At 43.1% G+C, this 12,177-nt stretch overlaps 1 protein-coding gene across 1 annotated transcript in view; it reads left to right on the forward strand.

Annotated features, from left to right (window-relative positions):
• The first annotated feature begins 268 nt into the window (after positions 1 to 268).
• Positions 269 to 12,177, forward strand: part of cpt1ab (carnitine palmitoyltransferase 1Ab (liver)) — a 28,291-nt gene continuing 16,382 nt past the window's right edge. Inside the window, exons 1-7 of the mRNA XM_080001759.1 lie at positions 269 to 376; positions 3,943 to 4,107; positions 5,111 to 5,253; positions 7,608 to 7,779; positions 7,881 to 7,982; positions 10,186 to 10,323; positions 10,448 to 10,525. Coding sequence (XP_079857885.1) covers positions 3,967 to 4,107; positions 5,111 to 5,253; positions 7,608 to 7,779; positions 7,881 to 7,982; positions 10,186 to 10,323; positions 10,448 to 10,525 — 774 coding nt within the window. The 5' untranslated portion in view covers positions 269 to 376; positions 3,943 to 3,966. The remainder of the gene's footprint in view (positions 377 to 3,942; positions 4,108 to 5,110; positions 5,254 to 7,607; positions 7,780 to 7,880; positions 7,983 to 10,185; positions 10,324 to 10,447; positions 10,526 to 12,177) is intronic.

Here is a 12,177-nt window from a genome sequence, read left to right on the forward strand (position 1 = left end):
TTTCCTCCTCCTGCCTCTGCTCCTCTTCCTTGGCCTCTATCCGAACCTCCCCGTCTAGTCTTAGGCGCTCGCCAAACAGACGCGCACGCCTGCTGCCAGTGTCCGTGTTCTCCCGTGGAGGGGGGCGGATGGGACCTGCCGTCGGCCGGGAGGTGCGGAGCCGCCCGAGCGGCAGTCGCCGATTTCCGAGCTCGAGCGGAAGGCAGCACACGGAGGGTAGACAGGTGACGTAGGGAGGGCGGGGCCTGACCGGCTCTTGGTTTCAATTCGCGCAGTGCGCGCAGCAGAGTCCGGCCGCCGCACGCAGCGCAGTGAACGCCGCGAACCCCGGGTGTACACTTCCACCTGCAGGCCTACCACCCCACGGGAAGGGCCGGTGAGTAACGTCCACACGGTGTCAGCGCTCTCGCGGGGGCGGGGGTGGGTGGGTGGGTGGGCCTGCGTGTGTCTCTGTGGGCGGTTGTTCCGGGGTCGCATCGTAAAATATGGCCGCGAGCCTCGGAAGAAAACCCGGGCAAGTGTGAGCGAGAGCTGCCGAGCTGACGTCTGACAGCAGGAAGGAATGCGCTGTGATGTCCATATTTTCGGGCTGAAATGAAACTTAAAGTTAACCTCAAGTTAATAATAATAATTATTATTATTATTTATATCATTCCAGACATACATAGTAATATCATACAATTCAACATATTTAACGTGTATATTGGCATTAATTATATTGCCATTTTCCTTTATTATTTGTGGGTGTGTCGTATATTCCGATCAGTATCAGAAGACAAGTATCATCACCTTGTCCGTCATCATGTCTGGTTGACCGTGTTTTTTTAATAATTAGTACCATACATGTAATTTAACATGTTGGACTTTTTTTTTTTTTTAACTCAAACTCGCATAAACAATTTCTCATTTTTTTTAAACCCCCAACGCCCCAGGCACCCAGGTAGCAGCTGACTGTCAGATCCGGTAAAGGTCATTGTGTTGGAAACGCCACAATCACCGAATACTGGTGTTTTCTGGACTTGACGTCACCGCTACGGTGCCAGTTTTTGTTTTTGGTGGTGGTGGTGGTGGGGGGGCGTTATTCGGTGTTTTCAACTGGCTCAAAAAAAGAAAAGAAAACAAAAATCCATTGAAGGTCATCAAAGCCCCCATTGCTCCGGTGATCTCCGTCATCGATCTTTAAAACATGGTCGATTAGCCTCGTTTGTTGACAACTGAACGGTGTGGTAGGTTGACGAGAAAAGTCGCGTTGGAATGTAACGTCATGCGATGTAATGTTGCCTTTTGCCGCTCGACCCTGTTCTCCCAAAACCACGTGGAGCAGAGACTCAAAAATACGAGGAGTCGAATCCCAACGTGTCGATCGGCTTTGTGTTTCCACCCGTTTTCTCTATATGGAATACAATGCACACTTTTAATAATTATAATTACAACAATAATAAACAACCGGTATTGACTAGTAATTCCGATGGATTATTATTTATTTTTTTTGACCTCGTCCTGCAGCCGGTGTCTCGTTTTTCTACATCAGATGCGAGGAGAAAACGCCTCGGACGTCATCTCCACGCAGCCGCGTTCGGTTATAACCGACCCACGAACAGTCACGGGCTGTGACCGGGGCTGTTTGTGTGTAATTTAGCGGGTTATTACAGCCTGTATTGTAGGACTCGGCTCCGCGACCTTTCCCCCAGTTTCTCGCAGGCTGCTGGGTCATGTGACCGCAAGCCACACGGGGGAGGGGAGAGGAGCTGCGTCGCAATAGAAACTCCGTAAACCAGCTTTCTTTTTGCCATCACAACCCCTGTTCACGCACATTACGGTCTGGCTGTATAAGTGACGTCATCCTACACGCACACACTTTTTTTTAAATGTTATATATATATATTTTTTTAATGACGATGTGATGTGTTTGTGGCCCACTGGCCCAGGCCAAACAGCTGCAGCGGCAGGGGTTTTCATAATGCATTGAAGCCGTTTTTAGTGTCAGTGCTTAAAAAAAAAAAATCGTGCAATCGTAGTTCATTAGTCTTTAGTTTTTGGGGCAAAACGGAACCCTGCGATCACCGCTGAACCTAATACTATTCTATATGAACCCGACTCCACCTGTCATACTCCCCTGTAGAGAGAAATCTAAGGAATGCTTGTACTTACCTGTCTGAATTTCTCATTTCACCACAATGAAAGTGTTATAATAACAGGTCATAGAGTCATCTAGTTCATAGCCTTCCTTAACTCTGCCCAGTACTAAACCTATAGTACTTACCTGCAAGACCTTATTGAGTCTTACTTTTTGTTTAAGGATTGCCATAAGAAAAACATTAGATTTGACTGTTAGCTGCAGAGCCCTTGTTTATTGTTGTGGATATGACCAGGTGCATGGTAGAGAGGTATAAATGTGTAGTGAAATATCTTCAAAGGAAATATAATTATTTGCACTATAAAAGGGCCTGAATTGTTACTATATCCAATGCCTACCCTCGGACATGTTTCCATCTATCACGACATTGCACTGATATGTTAAAATGACATTCAGATCAGAACCATAAGTAGAAGCAACACTTTGTTAGCGGAACGGCATGATGTGATGTGCTGTGATGTGTGACATTTGAGCCACATATTGAAAGGTTCTGGATCCCAGCTGCACCTTCTTTACCTTCATTCTACGTGAAGGTCATTTAGTGCAAAAGGGTACATGACACCACTGCCGGTTTTAAGTCCTTACCTTGACCCAAGACGGTCACCACCAACAGCCCACTCGGTGTCAAGTTCCACCTTGCTGTACTGACCTGACCAGTTCAAGCACAGTCACGCTCGTAACAGAGGTGATCAAGGACACCTGATATACCTGATCTACCAGAGACACCTGGTGTATCAACTTTCTCTTAACTGAGTGTCATGTGCCAGGAACCATTTCGGTTGTTATAGTAACTAAATTCAAATGATTTTCTTGATTTTGCTGAACATACACCCGGCTGACTTGTCTTGAATATCGGAGTTTAGTGAACTGACCTGTACATGTTTTATTTAGGTGAACCTGCATCACTTTTAATGCAAGTGCAGACTTATTTTTGGCTAATACCATATCTGCACTGTATATATACTAAATATTTGTCTTTTTCTATACAAACACACAAAAGTAATACTCATGTTGGTATTAGCTACTGTTTGTACATACAAAGCATAATAGGGAAAAAAACACGCTCAGTGCACTTTAATGTGCCTTCACTGTCGAAAATTCCAACTTTATGACCCATGTTCACCTTCCCAACTTGCATTGGAGTCTTCAGAGTATTAAAACACAAAGAAAGACCATTTAACGTGACCTTTCCAGATTTTGACACAGGCTAACAGATTTCCAAAACAGGATTAAGTACTCAGCCATTTAATTAGTTGTTAAAAATTAGCGCAAAGGGTTTAATAGTTGGATAAACTAGAGCTTATATCATAGTGTTGTAGCATACATTAAGTGGCGAGGGATCAGTGTGGAAACTTCTTCTGATCCACGTTGAATCTCATTGCTAATGATATATCCCCAAAATCACAAGTTTCAATTTGCATACTAACTGGAAAAAACTCGCAATCTTTTAAGGCAAGGGAAATTGGATGAAGGCAAATAAATTTGATGGAGAAGGCATTTCATAGTATAGAAATATTCCAAATTGTGACTTGTGGATTTTGGAAATCTTCTCCCTAATCAAACGACTATATTCCTCCCCTCATTAAGTTTGACTGACAGGCTATAGGAAAGGATTTATTTATTTATAGTTAGATGACGTAGATGACATTTCACTGCATACATGTATGGAAGTATGTATATGTATGTGACAAATAAACCTCTTAAACCTTATTTATTTATTGACCTATTTTCTACCTATCCCTGAGCGCTCACGTTCCAAGAACACAGAGAAACGTCGATCTGTAATCTCTTGTCCTTTCCCCCAGTGACCCCCTGCCCCAGCAGCCACCATGGCAGAAGCTCACCAGGCGGTGGCGTTCCAGTTCACCGTCACCCCCGATGGCATTGACCTCCAGCTCTGTCACGAGGCCCTGCGCCAAGTCTACCTCTCCGGCCTCCACTCCTGGAAGAAGAGGTTCATTCGCTTCAAGGTGAGACGCGGCCTTTCCCCCCTTAAGGCCTTCTCCCGGAAAAGAGCAAACGAAAAATGTCCTGGATGTTCGTGAAGACTTTGTTTGTCTTGAAACACAGAGAGCCTTGATCTAATCTTCCGTTGTTGTACAATGGACAGATTTGCCTGTTCTGCAACATTTTGGAAAAGGTTAGGAATTCCACTAACTCTCCACACAAAGGACGCTCGGCCATTTATTGAACCCTCACATGACGCACACACACGCACTAAAAAGACAAATGAAGGTAACTTTCCAGTCCTTTTTTTGCGGTCTGGCCTTTGACCTACTTATCTGTTGAAGCAAATCAATAGGGCTGCTCCCAAATAGTCGATCAAACGTTTGTCGATGAGAAGAGTCTTAGTCTACAAATGTTTTAATTGGTCGGTTGGTCGCCGGGCGAAAAAATAAAAAAATAAAAAAATAAACAACTCCATTGGGGAGCTGCACTTTGTCAGAATTAACTTTAATGCCTAAAGTATATGGCTGGACCTGTGTATGAAAGCTATAGGGCTTTTAATTTGAAACAAATTTTAACAAAAATAAATGTTTATTCTCCTGGCTGGTTGTTCTGACACATTCTGAAGAATAATTACAGCTTTTGCCGGTGTAATTAAAAGACGGCTCGCTTCATGAGTGCACGCTGCGCAGCGCTTGTAAATTAAATGTATATTTTAAAGGCTGGCAGGTTATTAGTTTGCATTTATCTGTAATATAGCACAGTGTTAACAATGTGCGTTATAACATTCTTTCTCAGCCCTGGAACTAAAACCATTTTCTAATGCCCCAAAAACATATATTTAAATGTTAAAATAATTAAATGAATACAGTAAACGTGCAATGACTAGTGGACTAATGGCTTGAACTGACTAATAATTGACGAGGAAAATCTTTAGTCACCTGGACAGGTTTGGTGGGTCCTTTATCATGTTGTTACTTGTGACTTATTTTGTAAATCTCCATTTGTGTTGTTGCTCCTCTGCAGAATGGGGTGATGACTGGGGTGTACCCAGGCAGCCCGGGCGGCTTCATGGTGGTGGTGGTGTCCTACATGTCCTACAATAGATACAATCAGCTGGACCCTTCTCTGGGATGGGTTGCTAAACTGGGACAGCACATACCTATTAGGTAAGTGCACTATAAGTGTGTTTTTCTGTCATGATGTGTGTGTCTTATAATGACTCTGGGTAAATACATTTTTTTTTATTTCACCACTCTTCTCCACGTCCGTTTCCCCCTTTATGAATCCCAATCACCTTTTGAGTTTGGCTCACTTGAGTGAGCACTACCCTGTTAGCATCCACAATGACCAGGCCAGAATGGTCCAGCCCTGATGAATATTCAAGAACGTTAAAGCCAAAGAATGTGATGCCTATTGGTGGGGAAAATAAACAGCAGAGCTTAAATCTCCCCCCACCTCCTCAACTCTGCCTGGAAATGGTTCTTCAGATGGTGCCAAAGCGGTCCCTGCACATTGCTCACGTTGGTCATTGCAATTGCACAGCCTTTTATACCCAGTTTGGACAATCAGTGCGACTTGAAATTAGAGGCCCATTGTCTCAGTCAGGAAGGAAGGAAGGAAGAAAGGGAAAAGGATTAAAATGAATGAAAATGTAAAATTCTAAAATTCTGCACTATTAGAAATGGCACTTTGAATTGTCCGTCGTCAAGGCGTCTCTGATCGAGGCTTCTTCTGTTGTAGATCTTCATTTCCTGATGAGCTTCAGATTATATTTGAATTGGAATCATTGTGCTATCTCTTGATGGAAAAAGTAACAGGTAGAAGATATTACTATATGATAACTGATATACTGCAGTGGATAGTGGAAATGTAATGGCGTCCAGCATTGTGATTATAAGTGTTATCTTGACTGAAAAGCCAGGGCACTCCTGCTGTGCCCTGGCTCTGTCCTTTGTGGTAAATGTTTGGGCCGCACAGACCTGTTGGGTAGGAATGAGTTATGTTTTGTGAGTGCGGGGGTTGAGTGGTAGATGCACCCTAAAAACCATCCATCAAAACGCTATTGGTTAAGATTTTAGTGTGTCTGAAGTATTTTTTCACGTTTTTTTCTATGACATACAGACAAAGCTTATAGCTTATTATTTGAATGTCAGACAAAGGCAAAATTTGAAATTCTATCCGATCAACGTGTGTTTTATACATTGCAAATCTGTAATAGGGCATTTTCGCAGCGCAGGAAACTTTCCATAGTTCCAAGAACTTCTGGAGGAACCGTCCCCTTTTAATTTTTTTTTTTTTTTTTTTTTATGTCCACACTGCAGGAACTAGGAACATAGTTCTAGTTCATAGTTCTTTGAACTCCGTTTGGAGGAACCTTTTTAGCTCCTACTTCAGGGCAGGGACTAACCGGCACAAGAGGAACCTTCAGTGACCTAAGTGCATGGTTAATGGTCCAGACGTCAGTCCATGATCCCTCGCCGGTCCCTCGGATTGAGTCCGCCTGGTTGAGTCGTATCGCTCTTGGTGCGGACCAGCCCACGTACACTCCATAATAAATAATCCGCCATAATAAAAATAAAAAAAAACAAAATATATTTGTTTTCATTGTAGATGTATTTATTTCATTTATCTTATTTTCCGACGTTGATTGAATTAATTAACGTGCGCCCTGTAATCCCTGTGTGGTGTATCGTTGTGAGCCCATGCCTTCCGAAAGTCGGAACAAACTTTTAAACGAGGCCTTGCAGATCTAATATGAGCGAAGATCCAGAAACTGGATTGCTCATTTTTCGCCTCAAATTTTTTCAGAAACAGATTTTAGTGGACTGATAAGGTGAAATAAGTGAAGGTTACACTGAAATACAACATGGAACTCAGAACTCACGCTGAAACCCCGTTGGATGACGTCACTGCAGAGTTCCAGGGCAGTGCGAACACAACCAGAAAATAAAAGCCCTTGAAGGTATTTAGTTCTTGGAGACCTCCCCCATTCCTAGTTCCCCTCAGGGAGTCCTCAGAACTGTTCGGTGCAAAATTGACGATAGACTAACATGTATTATTTCCAATGTAAATCCACAACGTTTTGTTTTTTGTGGAATCCACTCCATATAATTGAGAAATGTGTTGGATAGCAGGCTGTCCCTTGTGCTCAGCTGGATTTTAATACTGGGAAAAAACATGTTTTTTTCATCTTAATTGTAATATTTTTGAGATGAGGAAAATTGCAACCCACAATGTGTAACATGGTTATCAAAGCCAATGCTGCCACATTTACCCTGGAGACAATGCAGTAAACCGTAGCGCTATTTTGATTCATTATCACTCTCACCATTATGAGTGGAACAGTTCACAATGATAATGAACCATCATTAACCTCTCGAAGGTCTATCTTAAAGAATAAAGTAGATAAAATAAAAAGCGATACACGTTATATACATGTGTTCCCCACAGTGATGAAATTCTTGCAAATAGTCAAATGCTTCCACTGTGTCTTTGACCCCTCTCCTCCGTCGTCCCACAGCCGCTACATGTCCACGGACAGCCAGAGGGTGGTGGGTGGTGTGCTGATGGGCACAGGCCTGTGGGTCACCATCATCTTCATCATGCGGAACGTCCTCAAGAGCCTGTTGTCTTGGCACGGCTGGATGCACGCCCGCCACGGCTCCGTCTCCTGGTCCACGCGGCTCTGGATGGTGAGCCAGAGACATGGCATCGCTACATGACGCCAGGTTTTTCAACGTCGTCAAGGCTCGAGATCTGAAAAGTGTTTCCCTCCTCCGCTGCTCTCTTCCAGTTACTAGTGAAGGTGTTTTCGGGCAGGAAGCCGATGCTGTACAGCTTCCAGAATTCCCTCCCCCGACTTCCCTTGCCCACAGTTAGAGACACCTGCACGAGGGTAGGTCCACCTGTCACCTTTTTCCTTTCATTATTACACTTAAAATTAACATAACTTTAAATATGTAGCTACATAATTTTCTTATTTACTTTGGCTTTTACCATTTTATTTTTCTGTTTATTTGCAGACATTACATTCGCCCGGTTTTGTTATGTCCTTGCAATTCTAAGTACAGTCATTTGCACAAAGTGTGAGGCTACATGTATTACCATGCATTAGCTTTTATTGGGAAAGATGATGGCTTCAATAATCATTTCACGCCGTCTCATCGCACAACACTTACAGAGCTCCTGGAGCACCTTTTAAAAGTAATATTGCGCTGAAGCGATGCAAACGATGACTTGGTGCAAATTGAAGGAGACCTGGAAAGACACCGTAACATTAGTCTAGTCTACTAAAGATGAATGCATGGACAAGATTTTCCAGTTTTTCTGCTGAGACGTCCTTTAATCCTTGATGTGTTCTTAAAGTGATAGTAGGCTGACTTTGTTATTGTTTTAATGTGCCTGTTGAAATTTAGATTCCATGACTACACCCAGGATTTCTGGCTCGGTTTGTGCTTTTGAACGTTGTCGATTGAAGCTGAGCGCTGACTTGTAGTCGTTCTCCCTTGGCTCCAAAAACCATCACTTAATTTTTGTTTTTGGTTTCATTGGAGAAAATTCTGGCACATCCAATCGTTGATTTGTTGAATGCACTTGCTCAGTGATTGTATTGAACCATGGGGCCCTGGTGATATGGTTATGTAAGTGTGTATCGTCTGTCTCAGTGCTGTGGTGTGGTTGAAATCCTGACTAGTGGATGGAAGTTCAGAGTCTAGGCACACAAGGCACGTGCGTTATTATTGTTTTTGGCAATGATGTCAGAGAAGAAGGACCTTGCATTTCTCAATTCCTAATCATAAATGCGAGGTCTCTCCTTATAGATGGCATCATAAACACAGAGATTTGTTTTTTGCCACCTGCGTTCAGCTTTTCGACAGTCTCTTTTTTTACCAACATGGTATTTCTCCATGGAGATATTTTCTTACCAGAGATCACCTTCACCTTCGTGGGTGCAGTGGCATGAATAACATTTGTAATTGTAGAATTTGAATTATCTACAAGCTCATTGACTGCGACCAAAGAGAGGGCGGGTGTGGAAGAGAAAGCCTGAATAAATATTTCATTGGTGTTTTCAGTGAAATACCGCATTTGTGCGCACGTCTATAGTACTCTCAAAGAAAGCACAGGAATGATCAGAGAGAGCAACATCAGTCACCGTCACCTTAGAAATGTTTAGACCCTTGGAGGTGATCAAGTCCAGGTTGTGGCCCTTGTTGTGTGTATGCTCCGTAACATGCTGAGTCAGGCCATAGTTATCAAGAACACAACACAGTTGTTTGGTCCCTTTGTCCTTGGGGTTGTCAACATGGATGTTAAAATCACCCACAACAACGACACAGTCAAAGTCAATACAGATATTAGACAGCAGTTCAGCAAGGTCATCAAAAAAGTTTGCGTGGTATTTAGGAACATAGCCCGAGAGGAGGAATTCAACTGAAGAGCCACATATTCAAAAGAAGCCAAATTTCCATTAGATACTGTATCTGCTTTCCTTTGAGGGAATCATTAAACAAATTTGCAACGCCACCTCCTTCCTTATGCACTCTTAGCTTCACTCATAAAACTGAGCCTGGACGGGGTCGACTCGATAAGAAGAGCTGCACTGTTATCTTGGTCTAATCCAGTTTCAGTTGAAAACATAAAATCAAGGGTGTGCGTGATAACACAATCATTTATTACATTTCTTTTCCCTCCAAAGACATAACGTTTAATAAAGCTAGATTTAGTGTGTTCAATTTTTGGGACAGGTTGTGGCGGACGAGGATCAGTTGCTGAATTTTTTAAATTTGCTGAATCGGTTGAGTGATTCCTGTATCTTAGCTGACTTACCATGATTTTTCTATTACTAATCAAGACAGGAATAAAGGAAGCTACTGTCACATGGGGCTCCGGCTTGTTCTGGGAAGAGTCATGAGTGCCATTAGTCTTGTAGACTGAATCCAGCAGACATCAGTTAGAGCTTGCTGTATACCTGGGGAAAACGGGAGGGTTGGCAGTTGTGTGCCCTTATGTATGTACCATAGGCAGAGAGACAGATTCTGTCAGACAGAGACACAAGCGTCATAGGCAGCCTGACCATATGTGCATTTTCTGTGCAGTACCTGGAGTCGGCCCGGCCCCTGATGGATGATGAGCAATATGCCCGGATGGAGGGCCTGGCCAAGGACTTTGAGAAGAGCCTGGGACCCAGGCTGCAGTGGTACCTCAAACTCAAGTCCTGGTGGGCCTCCAATTATGTGAGTCAGGGGAAATCTCTCTGCTCTCTGCTGTTTTTGTCTTCTAGTAGAGTGCAAAGAAGACGAAGTATATGATAAAGATTAACCACATGACTCACGGGCCTGTCTTTTGTGTCCTACGCAGGTCAGCGACTGGTGGGAAGAGTACATCTACCTCCGAGGTCGCGGTCCTATAATGGTCAACAGCAACTATTACGCCATGGTAAGACATTAACCCTTAGTGTCCAGGGGTCATTAAACCGAAACAGAGACTATCACCAGTTCAACAATAAATCATTACAGATACTTTGCGTGACCCAGTAAACAGCCTTCGAACATGTAAAACAGTAGTTCATGTCGGTAGGGTTAGTTTAGCCTTGTTTTGCCACATGCAACAGCCATTTAAAACTAGAACTTGAAGCCGCCGACCACACGCCTTCCAAGTGGCATTTTCAGGGACCTCCAGCGCAGAGACACAGACGACGAGGTTTCAGAGGTTTATTGTTGAGAGTGGGCTAGTTGGAATAAGCCCGGGAGTCTCCTGAGTGTGTGTGGGGATGGGGGTTGTACCTGTTGCAAGACAAACCAATGAACATGTGTATGCAGCCACTCTGATCCTGGGCCCCAATTACCTCGACCCAGGTCAGGTGTGGCTGCTCAAACCACACCATCCCCACACCACAGAGGTTTTTCTTTTCCTCATAACATACTCTTGAGGCCTTTCTCAATCTGCGTTCTTGTCGCTACTTGTGTTCTTGTGGACTTGTGAAACGTCATCAGTCGCAGCCCAAGTACTGTTCCAATTCAAAGTCCGCATCAAGCCAAGTCCAGCCCAAATGCCCGGATGTGGACTTGCTCCGCCCATTTTATCGAGGATGCATCGGTGGTGACTTGTGTGGACTTGGGACCGCCAAGTATCCCAGAATGCATTTCGTACCAAGCGTCGGTAATGGTATTGGTCCCTAGGAGTCTGTACTCCCGAGTCGAACTTGCCAAGTCTGATCTACCAAGTTCGGACTTACACGTGCTTGGAATTGAGAAACGACCTTGGTTGTGATTATCACATCTTGGCTCGTTCTTCATTTACCTTGTGCTACTTCGTGTCTGGTTAGTTCACTATTAATAATATTTTTCTGTGTGTCTAATATCAGTCCCATTGCCATGAACATGGGCTTCATCAATAACAATGAGTTCTATATCGTCATCATCGTCATCAAGGGATTGAGTAAATATATGTAATTCATACTTGGGGGGGGGGGGGGGGGGGTTACCTTTTAACTGTTATGTTTGTGGGATTAGTTGTTTCCTGAGCTTCAACTAAGCCAAGCGACAGTGGATAATGGGAGCAGCGAGACGCACTAAACCATTCTGCCAGAATTTTCACGCTCATCACAAGACACTCAGCCTGGTTTCCCTTTTATCTATTTATTTTCATTCTCATTCCAGTTTGAGAGTCAGGCCTTCACTGCCTTCAGGCAATTCTTGTGTTTTTAGTGTGGCTTCTTTGTTCGTCCATCATTCCTAAATATATTCACAATATATTGCCATTTTAAATATACAAGTAATACGATTATTTTAACCTATAATCATCTGAACCATATAAATGATTATTCAGCTTTATTGGCACTTTAAACTTGATGCCCTATGAATGAAATTATTCAGATTAATAGTGTTGGTAATGTTAACAGTGTTGTTTTTTTTTTTTTTGTTTTTTTTAATTTAATTTTTTTTACTTGTGCTGTCAACATGCTTGCTTGGTTATACTTGGTACACAGTATTTGTATGCCATTCCATGTAGGACAGTTGGTCTGCAAGTGGACTTAAACTTCTCAGCCTTCAATGCAACTCTTTATTCATTCTTTAATCATCAAAAAC

Source organism: Zeus faber (genome assembly GCF_960531495.2).
Source record: "Zeus faber genome assembly, chromosome: 6".
NCBI classification, from domain to species: domain Eukaryota; kingdom Metazoa; phylum Chordata; class Actinopteri; order Zeiformes; family Zeidae; genus Zeus; species Zeus faber.